This window comes from Ailuropoda melanoleuca, chromosome 8 (genome assembly GCF_002007445.2).
Source record: "Ailuropoda melanoleuca isolate Jingjing chromosome 8, ASM200744v2, whole genome shotgun sequence".
NCBI classification, from domain to species: domain Eukaryota; kingdom Metazoa; phylum Chordata; class Mammalia; order Carnivora; family Ursidae; genus Ailuropoda; species Ailuropoda melanoleuca.
Window position 1 is genome coordinate 113,597,218 of NC_048225.1, and position 16,662 is coordinate 113,613,879.

The window sequence follows — 16,662 nt, forward strand, 5'->3', positions numbered from 1 at the left end:
TTTTGCTATGAAGGGAGGAGTGTGGCAGTCAGCAGAGGGGACGTGAGGGAGAGAAACAACTGTGACTCCAACCAGGATACACTGAAGGTCGCAGAGAGGAGGACAGTCCTTAGTGGAGGGGCTGCTAGTAGAAGCACAAGAGGTGGGATTATTCCAGGTAGAGAGACCACCCTTCCTCGTGACAGACAGAAATGAAGCCAATTGCAGGTGAGTGCTGTGGTCTGGGGTGGGAAGGGAGCAAACTTCTGACTGGAGACTTGTCTTTTCCTGGTGAACTTGGAGGCAAGGAGATCTGCAGAGAATATAGGGGGAGGAGAGCGAGGATAGGATGGGTGTGCAGGGGGTGAGGGTTTGCGGGGGAGGGGTGGGAGGATGTGGGAGGCTTGAAGAGGGTAGGGAAGGTCTGAAATCTTTATTACAAACCAGGATAACATAGTGGTACTGAGGGGGCCACTGAGCTGGGGGATCATGACTTTAGAGTAATAGTTCCACTTTCTAGGTATGGAAACTGGCATCTGACTTCAGCTCTGGCCTTAGTTGGGGGCCACTTCATGGTACAGCTCCCAGAGCCTCTGGTCAGATTCTTGTCTACGTGAATGGCATCTTGGAACTGTAGTATATGGTCCATGGTCCTGCTTCTGTTTTCTCTTTCTGTAAATTTGGATAATAGCACTTACTTCATTGGCTTGTGCCAAGGATTATTTGTAAAATCCTTGAACAGTGCCAGGAACCAGCCTCGAAAAGTGACCAGTGGCCTAACATCCTGCCTTGCCGCCCAGTCACATTAAAGTCTTTGTGTGGGGCATTGGACTTTAGTGAATGTGTAACTCTTACTTTAAAAAATGCCAATGCCAAATACTGAAGATGAGATTATAATTTGATATAATGTGGCTGGAAAGCCAACTTGTGATAAGTATCCCAAGCCTTAAGATATTAAAATATTTGATGTAGTAAATTCCATTCACTGAAATTTAATTTGAAGATGATCGGATGTTCAAAGATTGGTTCACAAAGAAATTTCTCACCACATTTATAAAGAAAAATATAAGAACAACTAAAATGCCCAACCAATTCATAGGATGGAAAATTGTATAGCCATTCAACTTGGTGGCTAAAGCATTTTTAATGTCATGGGAAATGCAAATAAAATAATGTCAAGTATAAAAAGCAGACTATGAAATTTTCATTAGAGTATGATCTCAGCCACATTATAGAAACTGCATGAGAAAAGGATTAAAGGAATAAATTATGCCGAAAAGCTAATGTAGTTGCCTCTGGGTGGTGGGATTATAAGCAGGACTGGCTTTACAGGTGTGTGAACTGCACAGCTGCATGGGGCCCCTCACATAAGAGTCAAGAACTTAGTTTGATGCTCTACTGTCATGGTCTGAAATTCTTAGTGATTTTTGAATAAGGGGCCCCTTACCTTTATTTTCCACTGGGCCCTGCACATGGTGTAGCTGGTTCTGACTATAAGTACTAATTTAATTCTTAATACTTTTTGCATTTGTTATTTTTTTAAAGTTTATTTATTGAAGTTATCTCTACACCCAACATAGTGCTCAAACTCATGACCCCAAGATCAGGAGTCCCATGTTCTTCTGATCAAGACAGCCAGGTGGCCTGTTTTTGTATTTGTCATTTTTAAACAATATGCAATATATACCTTATAAATTCTGAAAAGAAGTTATATTATAGAAATGCAAGGAGGCCCCAATTTATTAGTTAATTGTTCTGCTTTTCTTGACAGTGCCGTGTCTCAATGCTTTCTGGAAATGCTTTCTATATTATGCCATGCCATGTAATTTGAAAAGAAAAGGAGTGGCAAAGTAAAAAAAAAAAAATCATCTCGGGAGCGCCTGGGTGGCTCAGTGGGTTAAGTGTCTGCCTTCTCAGGTCCTGGGATCAAGCCCCATGTAGCTGGGCCCTTTGCTCAGAGGGGAGCCTGCTTCTCCCTCTACCTGCCCCTCCCCCTGCTTGTGCATGCTCTCTCCGTCTGTCAAATAAATAAATAAAATCTTAAAAACAACAACAACAAGAACTGTCTCCTGGCTGCCCCCCTACCCCTCTGGCTGTTGGTGGCAGCCACTTCTACTCACATTCTGTTTGGGTGATGAAACTGATCCATTCTGAAGCCACGCTGCCCACCTCGTTGTGGGCCACAACTCTCAGTTTGTAGGTGGTGTAGGGCTGGAGGCCGGCAAGGCTGGCTGTGGACCCCGGCCCCTTGTACTTGGTCTCTGCCTGGCTGGGGATGCACAGTGTGGCTAAACCCGGAGGGCAAGCCACGTGGAGCTGAAGCTCATAGCTAGAAGCAGAAAGCAGGCAGTAAGATTAGTGTAACTTTCTTTCCAAACGGGGTATATGTTGTGAGGAGGCATTTTGTGTTCACGGAACCACCAGGTCTTTCTGATTTCCGTTCGTGGGAAACTGCTCTCAGCAACACTTTATTGAACACCGTTGGAAATGAGCAGCAGATGTACCAGAGGAGTCACACGTGCTCACACGTGCTGTCCCGCCAGCAACTGACTGTAGAGAGAAGACATGTCTCTCTTTTCAGAGAAGAGCAATAAAATTTTTCTCCTCTGTTGAAAATAGAGAATATCTTTTTTAAACAAATAAATAAAAGCCAACCAACCAACCAACAAAAATAAAACAATATGTTTTTGTCCAGATTATTTTGAGTGAAATACCTTCCTTGTTTTTCCAAACAGTGGTTCATGACAATATTTTAAATTAGATCAAGGAAGTTCTGATTTAACCACAGGAGTTTCCTATGTTCCAGCTGAGGCCTATAGAAGGAATAATTCCAGGGAACCATGAGAAGGAGCCTCTTCTTTCAGTGAATGCAAACACATTGCCTTATCTTTCTTATTTAAAGACAATTTGGTTGTTCACCTTTCTATCTAGTTGATTTTGTGATTTAAACACTTTGCAGGGAACATTACAACTCAGATCAATTTACTTGTCTATTTTGCTATAGGTATTTGTTCAATAAGCACGGCAGTGCTGGGCAGCTACAAGTCTGTATGCGTGTCTCATTTCTGCTCATTCATCCTTTTGTCTGGCCCATTACCTTTGAATGACACCATTGGGGAACAGGGGTGGGCTCCACTGGAAGGAAGCTGTTCTCGAGGACAGCGTCTGGATTTGGGGAGAGGACAGTCCTGAGGGTGGAGCAGGATGAGTTCTCAGCTCTTCCGTGGGCCCTTTGCTGCAACAATTGAAGCAAGTGCAGGCCTCCACCCCGATGGAGTACGTGGTGAAGGGTTGCAGGCCATGGAGAGTCTGCTGGGTGGCCATGCCTTCCGACAGCTGTAGGAAGACAGAGGAGACTAGATGAGGCCATGTCACAGATCACAGACAACTGGTTACTGTTGATCATGCATCTCACCTCCTACGAAGACAGTGCCACGATCCGTACTCTGGGAGATGCCCCGGAGCATTTAGCATAGCATTGACCCTCAAGGAATTGCCAGTCCGCTTGGAGAAGCATGACTTAAACAGGCAAAAAACGTAATGATATAATGGTTCGAAGTTTGAGGTAACGGGATAGAAATCACAAGGCATAATATTGTTTATCACTATAGAAAGATAATATAATATGGCACAAAACATGCTATACACACACACACACACACACACACACACACACACACATATTTGAGAGAGACAGAGAGAGAGCACACCAGCAGGAGGGACAAGGGGAGAGGGAGAGAGAATCCCAAGCAGACTCCACACTGAGCACAGAGCCCTAAGAGGCGCTGGATCTCACCACCCTGAGATCGTGACCTGAGCTGAAACCAAGTCAGATGTGCCACCAACTGCACCACCCAGGCGCCCCGCAAAATATATATTTTTAAATTTTTATTTAAATTCCAGTTAGTGAACATACAGTGTAATATTAGTTCCAGGTGTACAATTTAGTGATTCATCATCTCCATACAATGCCCAGTGCTCATCATAGGAAGTGTGTGCCTTAATCCCCATCACCTATTTCACCCATCCCTCCATCCACTTCTCCTCTGGGAGTTTGTTCTCTATAATTAAGAGTCTGTTTCTTGGTTTCCCTCTCTCCTTCTTTCCCTTATGATCATTTTTGTTTCTTAATTCCACATATGAGTGAAATCATATGGTATTTGTCTTTCTCTGACTGACTTATTTCACTTGGCATAATTCTCTCTAGGTCCATCCATGTCGTTGCCAATGGCAAGATTTCATTCTTTTTTTATGGCTGAATCAACTCCACTGTACATATATAAACTATGTCTTCTTTATCCATTCATCAGTTGATGGACTCTTGAGTTCTTTTCATAATTTAGCTATTCTAGAGAATGCTGTTATAAATATCGGGGAGCATATATCCCTTCAAATTAATATTTTGGTATCTTTTGGGTAAATATGTAGCCGTGCAATTGCTGGATCATGGGGTAGCTCTATTTTTAACTTTTTGAGGACCCTCCATACTGTTCTCTAGAGTGGCTGCACCAGTTTACATTCCCACCAACAGAAACACACAAAATACTGATCAAATTCTGCGATCCTCAGAATAATGCCTTTTCAAAAAACAAGATCTATGTTTGAATTATATTTGTACTCAATAGTTACAAAGGTCCATACTTTGCCATTGTTATCTGCATGTGTTTTCTGGGCCAAAAAATCCCTCAAATCCATGTTAGAGTATTTAAGAGCTTGAAATATATATTTCATATAAATTTTGACATTTGCTGCAACAATTGAAGCAGGTGCTTCAATTGTATATGTTATTTTTTTATATTTTATGTATATGTAAGAGCCTGAAAGTCCATCTCTTTCCCTGAGGGTGTTGGTGTATACGAAATATAGTCTTTTTTTCAACCGTCTTTGTTACATTATAAACTTTTTGGTTTATTTGGAGCATGTTTTCTATCTCATTGTGGTTTTATTAAGAACTCTTTGGAACAAAAGAGTTCAGAAACTGGAAAACAAATTTTTACATTCACATAAGCAACATAATTAAGAAGAGTGATCTGCTATTTAAAAAATGCATACAATGCACTCCAAATATAAATTATTTTAGTTTATTAATATTATCATTTTATAACCGTGGATAATCAAGGGTTGATTGTATTTACATCATCTGTATTTATTGAATATGAAGCCCTGTAGAAAATATGCTAATATTCCTTTAACATTCAATATGAGACCTCTCTCCTTGCAAGCTGTCTTTTGAAATTGTGTTTCAACACCTGGAACTCTGGCCTCAGAGGATTTCTCCACACTTACCCAAATTGTTTCCTAAATTGGTCAAAACAATTTATAATGTCATAGCAGGATCTGCATAACTTGTCCATGAGGTTTGTGTGTGTGTGAACAAAGTGTTATAATCTACGCTTAGGAGCAACGTGAGGGTGTTAGGCACTGTGCCACAGAGAAGAAGCTTCATCATGCTGGCTCTCAGGCTTTTTGTATAAATAATGTAGGAAATGGTCTAGTTCATTATTAGGGTCCCTTCAGCCAGTGGCTTTGCTAAAACACAGTGTGAAAGATGATTTCTCTAAACTGTCCATTGTGTTTCCCTCATGTGCCCCAAACGTGCCAATACACAAACAGTGGAGCAGGAGTTGTGCTGGCCAAGCTGTTCTGCTCTCTCCCAAAGCGCTGGAACTCTCTTGAAGTCACCAAAAGAAAGATTGGGTTTTCAGTGTGTTATTAGAGATTTGCTCATGCCAGAATGGGGATTCCGAGGATAGTCTTTGCTTTAATTCTTCTTTCTCATATTAACATTTACACCACCAACAATGGCCACGTGTTGAACCCTTACTCTATGCCAATCCTTGACATGCATTTTTAAATTAAATTAAATTAATTGTCGCTAAAGTACGAGTTTTCCGACGTTTGTGGAGTCTTTAATACCTTTAGCACTTCTCTCCCTGAATATTTACATAGTTTTCTGTATGTTTCCTAATACTCACTATTTCTCTCGGATGGATCTTTGTGCTAAGTTCATCATGGGCAACTGAGAACAGATGGGAAAGAAAGAAGTCTCAAGTAGAAGAAAAGGCCAGGGCACCACAGTCTATTTTTAAAGAAGAAACCATCCTGGATTTTTGTTCAGAGTACTCTGCTACTCACCACTGTCTCCGCCCCGCTGGTGTTGGAGAACAGCCTGTAGAGACTGACGATTCCGTTGGGCTTCCCAGGGGCGCTGATGTTGACCACCGCTTGGGTGGAAGAGACTGCATGGAAGGTGGGGGCCCTGAGACCTTCTGGGGGAGCAGGGCCAGTTCTACACCATGTCCAGGTACTGGGGGCTTTTCCTGCTGAATTCACTGCCCAGACCTCCAAAGAGAAATCAAGAAGACTACTCAAAAGCAAGGTAACTTCAGGCTGAAAGAAAAGTTGACAACCAAACACAACAGAATGAGATAAACCTGGGTCTTGCAATTTTGTAATCACAGAGGAGAGCAGGTCCTTCCTCTTTTTTTGCCTTTGGCCATGTGGACACAAAGGGGGCCGATTAGGAGCCCTCATTCAGAATGCAGCAGGCTGGTTAAAGCCTAATGAAAAACTCATCTCTGTGTGGGCTGTGTGATTTTGTCAGCTTCTGCCACCTGAATGGATCTGCAGACTACATAACACTCAGCAATTCTTAAACACTGTCCCCACCAAATCTGCATGAAAATTAAATTTTCCTTTCATCAAGGAGGGAATAAACATATGGAAGGATGTATAATCTTATTTATCAAGAACTATTTGTATAATTAAACACGAATATCCTAAAAGGTTGCCTTAGGTCGTCATTTGCATGAGTAAGTAATTTGTAGAATGTCAGGTACAATAGACAGAGTAGATGGATGTGTGAGTGTATAGGGTTAAATTAGGCCCAATAACAGCCAACTACACAGTGATCAATCAGAATGATAGATCTAAATGGCAATACAAGAAGACTGCGTGTTAGGAGTAGGGGTATTCCTTAGTAAGCTTTCATGTGGTGCAAATCTAACTTCAGGAAATTTTCTTTCTCATTCAGTGTCTTTATATAGATATATAGATATTTGTCCTGAGCTTTTAAAGTCCGGAAACCTGTTTGATTCTATAGTACACATATTCCAGGTGTGCAGTGTTAAAAAAGCATGCAGAACATTCAAACTATGAGATGCTTAGAAACAGACTGTACAATACTCGGCAGTGAGAGTTTGGCTTTGTTTCTTTTACTTTTGCATCAATGATATCTTTCAGAGAATAAACATTGGAGAGATTTTTAGTAGTTAGGCCCCACTTCTATCAGTGTTTCCACACCTTTTTCCTTTTTTAGTGGTTTCTTTTGGAAGAGTAAAATTTCTGACGTTGAACTGCTCTCAGATTGCTGTCAAATGCAAATCTCCAGCGCCTTGCCGATAGGATTGCCGAAGCCCCATTTTTAAGGGACAACTAACCTCCTTCCAGAGCAGAACCTGCCCTTTTTAGAGCTCTGACACTTTCTTCTCACCAGGTGCATAATAATCATGCACATTTGTATAAACCCTACAATTTACAAAACACTTTAGCAGGTCTTATCTGACTTAGTCCTCACAACACAACTTTCGAGGGTGGCTGGAGAATGTGCCCTCAGCCCCCTTTACCCGTGAGAAAATCAAGGCTCTGAAAATGTCACTTTCTTGGTGATGGAAGTTACAAGAGCTGAGATGAGAATTCTGCTGTCCAGTAAACTCTCTTATTGCTCTTCCCGATAAACCGTGCTTTTGATTCTCTATATCATCCAGACTCGGGATCACGAGCACTAAAGGACTTGTCCAGAGACAAACACCTGCAGCTCTGGAGTAGGTAGTTAGTCTGCGAGGACGGATAGGCAGGTCTGGGTTGTCTCCGGTGAGAGGCGTTTATTTTCACAGGCACAGCGAAGTAGAGAGCAGCACACTGTCTTTGCAACGGGAGAGCTGTTTCATGGAAACCACACCGCAATTGAAGCTGCTCTTCTAGTCCCCTGTGAAGTGGCCAAGGTCAGTCTTGCCATAGGGACAGTAGGCTTGGAGGTTATTGGTGAAGAGGTCAGATTCCAGAGCTAACGAGAGAGTCCCTGGCTTCTCAGTCAGCTCCAAACCAACCTCTCTCTCGCTCTCTTTCTTACACTTAGGTAATTATTTATTTGCAAAAATCTTTTTAAAAACTTCTTATAAAAGCAATCTAATTTTATTTTATTTTAAAAATTTTTATTTTAATTTAGTTAACTATAGTGTATTATTAGTTTCAGGGGTAGAATTTAGTGATTCATCAGTTGCATACGAATTCCAGTGCTCATTATGTCACATGCCCTCCTTAATGCCCATCACCCAGTGACCCCAACCCCCCACAACCTCCCCTCCAGCAAACCTCAGTTTATTCCCTTAAGAGTCTCTTATGGTTTGTCTCTTTCTCTGTTTTCATCTTATTTTCCCTTCCCTCCCTGTATGTTCAACTATATTGTTTCTTAATTTCCATACATGAGTGAAATCATATGGTATTTGTCTTTCTCTGACTGACTTATTTTGCTTAGCATAATACCCTCTAGTTCCTTGCATGTCATTGCAAATGGTAAGATTCCATTCTTTTTTATGAATATATATATATGATATATATATGATGTGTATACATACATATACATATATCACATCTTCTTTATCCATTCATCTGTCGAAGGACGTCCAGACCAACCTCTTTAATTCAAATATCTTTCCAGGAGGTAGGGGAGAACGTTTTTTATTACACAAAAGTTTGAAAAGAAATATTCTTGGGGAAGGGGCACAAAATAAGGTGTACATATTAATATCAAGTTCTCTGGCAAGAGTAGGCCTCTGGTTGGTGGTTTAAGGTATTAAGAGATAAACTGAGGCACAGTAAACATTTTAAGAGTTTATTTGAGCAAAAAACAATTCTAATGGGGCAGTGCCAAACCGGAAGTGGTTAGGAGCACTTAGCCAACAGGAGCCAGAGGAAGAACTCCCATAGGGAAAGTGCAGAAGCAAAGAAAGGAATTTATTTGGTTGGCTATAACACAATGCCTATTGGCGGTATAAGGTTGGTTGTTCTTAGTGTTTTGATTTTGTAATCTTGAAGCATTTACCAGCTTAGATTTTGGTTCATGTAGGCCTTCAAAGCATTAGAGCCGCCTCAGACTAATGACTTCCTTATTTAATTAAATGAAGGGCATACAGAATTTTAATAGAGGCCACAATGGATGGGAAAGAAAACAAGGAGGAAAATAAAAGTAGGTGTAATAAAATAAAAAAATTCAGCAAGTTGTCAATTAATTACTGAGCACCAATAGGAGACAGCCGCAGTGCAGATATGGGGATGTTGAAAAAAAATGAAATAAGCATAATTCAGAGAAAGTACTTAGCACAGGTCTGGCCCCAGATTATGAACATTCACTTTGCTTTCGTTTTTGATGTAGATCTAGTATTATGACTACTATGAAGGCTTTTCAATGCTGCTGTTGTCAGATAAAGACTAAACCTCACACCTTCCTGTGTTAGATGAGTTTTTACTCAGTAGAGTCCTATTCCCAAAATGTGATTAAATCCGTGGTATTTTAAAACACTTGAACCTCACTCAGTTTTATAGCATTTCCCTACATTTCTGTAGAAATATTCTGTTCTGAAAACTAGGCCATTTGAAATTCTCCATCATTAACTGGGAATATATGTAGGTCTTAGTGTCTTTTGTCTTTGACGGGAGACCTTCATAATATACTGCTCTTTTTCTTAGTCTTTCTTTTTAGTATTAAATCAATTTGAGATCAAAATAGCATTCATATAAATCAACGTGTTTATGCAAAGCAGGATCAGCCTATTTACATGAGCTCCTCTGGAAATGAAAGCAGTTACAATGAAGAGAAAGCTGACTGAAATAATGAAGAATTATGGATTTCACAAAATTTGTCCCACAAGGCAGTGTTTCTGTTATACCAAACTGCCAGAAGAAGAGTAAAAAAGAAACTGTCAATGGTATCCTCTTTGTCTGTTGTGGTAAAAAGTCCTGCCTATGCCCAGTGAAGCAAGAAACAAGGAACTGAAGTATAGTAGTTCAGGGTTCAGAATAAAAATGCTAACAGAGGGGCACCGGGTTGGCTCAGCTGGTTGAGTGTCCCAGTGGATTTCGGCTCAGGTCCTGATCTCAGGGTGATGAGACTGAGCCCTGAGTCAGGCTCCACAATCAGTGTGGAGTCTGCTTGGGATTCTCCTCCCTCTCCCTTTGCCCCTCCCACTCATGCACACTCTCTCTAAAATAAATAAATCTTAAAAAAATGCTAACAGATATGCTTATGATTTCTACTGTGAAACAATGACCCCAAGATTTGGGTCCATCTTTACAGGGGAGAGAAAGAAGAAGCAGAGGTCTTCCATGGGAAATTTTGAGCAATATGACCTGATCTTTTAATTTTAATGAACCAATATAAAAAAATCAAGAAATATAATGTGTTGTGAACTTGGAGTTGCCTACTGTATCTACCTCTATTCTTTCTTTCTGTGGTCTGTCTAATCTACCCATCCATCCTTCTATCCATCCATCCATCCACCCGTCCATCCATCCATTACCACCTATTCACCTACATTTACCTAACAGACAAACCAATCCATTGGGTTTGTGACCCAAGATTTCCTGTCAAGGTCACTGGGTACAAAAATGTGGGCTTTTTCTGTGTGGGCTACTCACAGAAAAGAAGGGATGCATTGATGGGATGGGAGCAAGTAAAGGTCATGAATTTCAAGTCAAAGTGACAAAAATTAGGGATACTCTTCATTTTTTTATTTATTCACAATATCCCTATTTCTACAGTATCCAGCCGAACATATTTACTCTTTCAGAATAAAAAAAGATGATTAAAGTTTTCACTAAAACAATTTATTGTTTGTGTTTAGTGAGCACTTGCACCCCCCTCCCACACACATAATTATAGCTGTAAGAGTTAGGAACCTCTCAACGAAGAGCTGTTACAGACCAGAACAAGCTGGGACTGGCTGGGTTGGGGTATTCTCTTCTCTAAGGTTTTGGTTGTAACCATGACAAGAGTTATAATGTAAGAAGATGTCACAGAAAACATAGATTAACTATTTGGATAAAAAACAAAACAACTAAAACCACTGAATCACAAATTCTATAATTGACTAGAAAAATAGTACATGAATTTCTGTTTATATTTCTGTTTTCAATCTAATTAAAAAAGTCTAACCAGTGACTATTACCATCTTCGTGTTATTGTCCATTAAAGAAATGAAGTTGTTCATTTATTTATTACCCCCCAGGACTAATGACTGTATTTTGTGTTAAAAAATTTCAATTACCTAGTGTCAACACCTGCCACCAAGCTGCCAGAATCCCACTGCTGTGGAAATGGGTTTGATCGCATCTTTTCTGTTTAAAGCTGCTTCCTAGAAATCTTCCGTCAGAGGAGTCTTTGTGAAAAAGTGTTCCTTGGCCACGATCATCAAAATCATTTTGGGTACCTATATCAGGATTTGTGGCTAAAGGACCTTGGAACCTGTCTTTCCAACAGATTTCCAAGTGATTCTTCTGTCCGAGATTGTTTGAGAAATGCAGAAGGCTACTCTCTATAGATCCAGGTACAGAAATCCAGGCACTCTACATTTTAAATTTCTATTCATATGACGTCTGTTTAGAGTTGTACTCTGCATTTCCTTGGTGATTACCTTTAGCCATTCAAAAAAGCACGAACCATGTATCTGTTTGAAGATGTTACAACTACAATAATCATCATAGAGTTTATTAGCGGTCATGGTTCCAAACAGAACCAGAGCTCATCAGCTTTGTAGAAAGACCGTTTGCTACCTAGTTTTCACTCCAGGTGTAAATTTCTTGAAATCCTGATATTTCTTTCTTTTTCTTTTTTTAATTTATTCGACAGAGATAGAGACAGCCAGCGAGAGAGGGAACACAAGCAGGGGGAGTGGGAGAGGAAGAAGCAGGCTCATAGTGGAGGAGCCTGATGTGGGGCTCGATTCCATAACGCCGGGATCACGCCCTGAGCCGAAGGCAGATGCTTAACCTCTGTGCCACCCAGGCGCCCCAGAAATCCTGATATTTCTGAAGCTTGTTGGATCCATTTTTCCCCTGCAGCCTATTATTCTAAATGTTCCCACTTCCTCGCAACACATTTCTCCTTTTCATTTGCTTACAGAAGGGAAGCAAGAATGTGTGAACAGAAAGCATTCGTAATAATTGTTGCAAAAGAGACAGAGAAGGAACCATGACTCTGCAGGGGACAGGGGAAGGGGAGATAGAGCTGAGAAATTCTCCCAGAATGGCAGCCCATTGCGTGCTTACATTACTGGGCTAGTTATTCTTTAGCCCAACTTCTACACTTAACTGTAGAGTTTAGTGCTTTGTCTTACACAAAGCTTTAGTGCTTTACAGCTTTCCGAAGTAACACTCCTTAGGACTGGTATTTTCCAAGTGTAGTCTTAATGCAAAGAGAAATTCTTAATGTAAATCTCCAGGTATTTCCTGATGTGTTTTTCCTTTGTCATATCCTTAGTTGTAAAAATAGTTTGTGATTCTTTTGGCTGAGAGATCATCATGCTACCAGTCTTGTTAAAGCCAAGGGAGCGGCTTAGTGATGTGTCTACATTGTTAGCACCCAGCTAATGTCTATTTGTTCTTGCATTCACTCTCATTCTCCGTACCAAATTCAGCCAGTGATCTTTCACAGAAAACCTCTAATCTGTTGCCTCCTAATGTAAGTGACTGTGACGGCCCTTGCCCTTGGAGCAATTTGAGATTTTGTTCTTTTTCCAGGCTGCTTATTTTAAGAGTTCTATTATAACTGTTACTCTCAAAGGATTAAGATTTGGAGGCATTTTCAGTTCTCTGCAACTTCTGTGATATTCTGTAATGTGCTTCCTTGTGGAATCATAATTTTTGATAGCACAAAAGCATTTCAACAATACTGATGACATATTCATATTGAACGGCACTGGGGAAGCAACTTCATTCTTTCTAAAACTAGAGAATGTGAATATATTTTTTGACAATTCACATCAGAAATAAACAAAAACCCAGCATGAATGTCCATATGCCAGTAATTAATAAGTAGAGTAAATAGGTTGCATGTTAATAGGCAAACAATTAAATTATTTGTTTCCTAGGGGCATGTAATGAGATTGTTATCACATTCCCATGAGGGAGACAAATAGATATTAAAAAGGTCTTTCCAATACCTGTATTGGCTAAGGCCAACAGCTAATTCAATAGATTCGATCAAAATCACCACTTCTTTCACTGCTCCTGATTTATGACTTTGGCTGTAGTTAGTCATCACTCATTGCAGTTTGTTCTCCAGTGCTCATAAATTATGCCTCATAAATAAAAAGATACAATCAAGGAAATCATATCAATTCATCTACAACCTTGAGTATATTTTCCCATGGCACTTACACTAATGCCTTTTTAAAAGGTAGCCTGTCGTGGGTTTTGAATATGTTTGACTAGCAATATGCCAAAGTGGGCTTTGCCAGAATTGTGGTTAGAGAGACTCATAGCTAAAAAGAGAAGGCAATAAATCTGAAATTACATGATTACAAGATTATTTTATTTCATGAGAAGTCCTGCAGGCTACAGTCATAAAGGACTAGCTTGCTGAAAAGCTCTGTGTAGCTGTCTATTTAAACTCTCTATCTATCTGATTTTCTTTCATCATCAAGTGGACTTTTCCAGCATCTCTGTTTGCATGATACTTTACTGGATGTATTATAGTTCTATTTTTACAGATATAGTCTCTGCATTCAGGTTCCTTTCATCTGAAACACTTTGGATCAGGCAAGATGGAACATGATTTTAATTGAATTCTGGGACCCAGGGGAAGAAGGGTACAACAAGACATTGCCTTCCTTTCTACTGGTACTTTTGAAATTCAGAGATGTGAAGCTACTGAAGAAATTATAAGACATTTTCCTTGCTAGAAATGGGTGTCTTCTGTCACTCATGCTTAGCATACTGCCTTGTTCTTTGGAGTCACTTAATATATATGAATATGAGGGAGGGAAAACTGGCTTCAATGTTAGTGGGAAATCCTAAAATTAGCCTCAATTTGATTTTAGTGATGATAATGCGAATTTGGGATTTATCATGTACCACTTTTTATTGTCTCTATCTGTTCTCCCTGTGAGAAAATAGGAACCCAGTTCTGTCCAGCTCTTGTGGAGGATACACAAAAGTAGTTAATGGGTTCACTGAGCACTCGCACTTTTATAAGTGTATTATATGTACTAATTTATTTCATCCTCCCTCCTATCCAATCCTATCAGGTTGGTATTATATTGTCACTTGTTGCATGAGGAAACAGGCACAGAGAAATTTCTGCCACTTGGAAGTGGTAGGGCTGGCTTTCCAATACTAGCACGTGATGTAAAAGCCCAAACTCTTTGAGCTTTTTCTACATAAGGTCATTGATGGAAGACCTGGGCACATCTTCCAAGTGTCTGACATCCCGCTCTGGGACTGACATAGATCCCTACAGGGACTTGGGTATTTCTACAGACAGCAGCCTCAAAGTGAGATGGGTGGGAATTATCACAAATGCCATGGTGTCCATCCCTGCTGGCACTTATCATGTTTTAACATGATTGCAAAGAAGCAGACAGTATTCACATACTTTCCATACTGCTCCAAACATGTAAAGGTAGTGAAATTCCATTATGCTAACTAAAATAATAACCATACCCTACTGATATAACATTGGACGCATATATATTCTCCAAAATAAGTTGCTAGAGTAAGCTAGGCTCACAATCACCAATTATGATTAACATTTTTGGAAATAACAGTAGAGCTAACTACGTGGGGTTATTTAATCATCCATTAATTCAGTAGAGACTGACTGAGCCATCCGACATGCCAGACGCTGTTCTATGAGTTAGGGATACAACAGTGAACAAGGCTGGAGTGAACTTCTGGGTGGGGAGAGGCAGTAAATAAACAAACACAAAACGAATAGGTAATATGCATTAGAAAGGAAACAACTTACAGTATAAACTATATAAGATACAGCAACAGAGCAGAGAGTGGTTGAATTGTCCAGGATGTGCTCTCAGGAGATGATAATCAAGCTGGAATGCTAATGGAAAGAAGGAGGCCACATGTGAAGACCTAGGGGGAAAACATTCTGGGCAAATGAAGAGCAAGTACAAAGTCCCTGGGGCTGGATTCTCAAGAAGGCTAGTGCAGCCAGGCTTAGTGAGTAAGGGCCAGAGAGCAATGAGATGAGGACAGAAGTGGGGAAATGAAAGTCCCCATTGAACCAGAGAGGAGTCTGCATTTTATGGGAAGCCAAGGGAGGGTTCCCAGTAGGGAACTGACTCATCTGATGTACATTTTACAGATATAACTGGATATTGATTACTTTTTATGAATTTATCTATTAAATTTTAATTTTATAAGTGAGCGACAATGCCCTGGCCTTTAACTTATTTAAAGTTTATAGCCACCCTACTAAGGTAGGTCTTTTCACCCCAGTTTTATGGGTAAGGAAACAAAGGCTTAGACGGTTTAAATCACTTGCTGAGACTACGGAGCCAGTGAATCCTGGAGCCCAGATTACATTCTGAGTCAGTTTATTTTTGCAGGGTCAGGATTCATGTCTGTGAGGGGGGTGACTTGAGGAAGCTGTGGTTCAGCAGAACAATTACTGAACTTGGATCTGAATTCTCATTCTGCCATTTCTTAGGAAACTTCACAGTCCCTCAGGCTCCTGATTATACAGAGGGAAATAATAATACCTATCTCACAGGACTATACTGAGGTTTGTGCGCAAGAACGTTTCTATAAGTTTCCAAGGAATGGGTGGGTGGATAAATACGTTTATAAACGTCTCATCAAGATTTTGAAAGCCCCTGAGCTGTACATAAATGCAATTCGGAGCAACCATGGGGTGAGTTTAGGGACACAGCCATTGGAACCTGAACCTCAGGTTCAAAGTCAAGTTCTTCCACTCATCAACTGTATCCTGGGGCGTGTTAACAATTGTGCAATGTATCAGATTTCTAAATGTTATTATTAGTAATAGCCCTTATCTCAAATGGTTGTTATGAGTTAATACACGTAAAGCGCTTAACATATCACATAGCGAGCATGAAAAAATAATAATGATAATTATATTATTTGTGTGAAAAGTTAGGAGAGAGTGACTTGACTGCTTAGGAGAGAAAGTGGGACTCAGTAGCAACTCTGTAACTCACTTCTGGGTTGCACGTAGCTATTACGGATCAACCACAGATTTGAAGACCCTTCACAGCATTTCGAGTTTAGGCCACATCTCTGTGTGTTTTTCTCCAGGTACTTCCCTGCTGTAAAACTTTGAGGGTTAGAGAAAATGTATGCCTGACTTTTGAGAAATATTGTTCCTACGTCAACATTTGTATATGGGATGGCAGTCTCTACTTTGCCTTATTATTAATGAAAATTTCTCAAATGCATCCCAAAGTCTAAGTGAAAGGAAACATTGGAGCAATTCATTGGATTCCTCAGAGAAAAGAATTTTATTTCCGGTTCCCATTACAAACCTGCCATCGGCATCAAGGAGAGAACTGCACAGTTTCCAAAATGCTTTTAGGCATCTTAGTAATGATCAGATCCATCAGCAGATAGATAAATCAATTCACAAAAGAGAGTCTCAACTATCTTCTTAAA

General features: G+C 40.1%; 1 protein-coding gene across 1 annotated transcript in view; it reads right to left on the reverse strand.

The window, feature by feature from the left end:
- The window catches only part of USH2A (usherin), a 729,748-nt gene that overhangs the window by 17,879 nt on the left and 695,207 nt on the right, over positions 1-16,662 (reverse strand). Inside the window, exons 55-57 of the mRNA XM_034667668.1 lie at positions 6,115-6,321; positions 3,077-3,315; positions 2,100-2,308 (exon numbers count right to left, since the gene is read on the reverse strand). Coding sequence (XP_034523559.1) covers positions 2,100-2,308; positions 3,077-3,315; positions 6,115-6,321 — 655 coding nt within the window. The remainder of the gene's footprint in view (positions 1-2,099; positions 2,309-3,076; positions 3,316-6,114; positions 6,322-16,662) is intronic.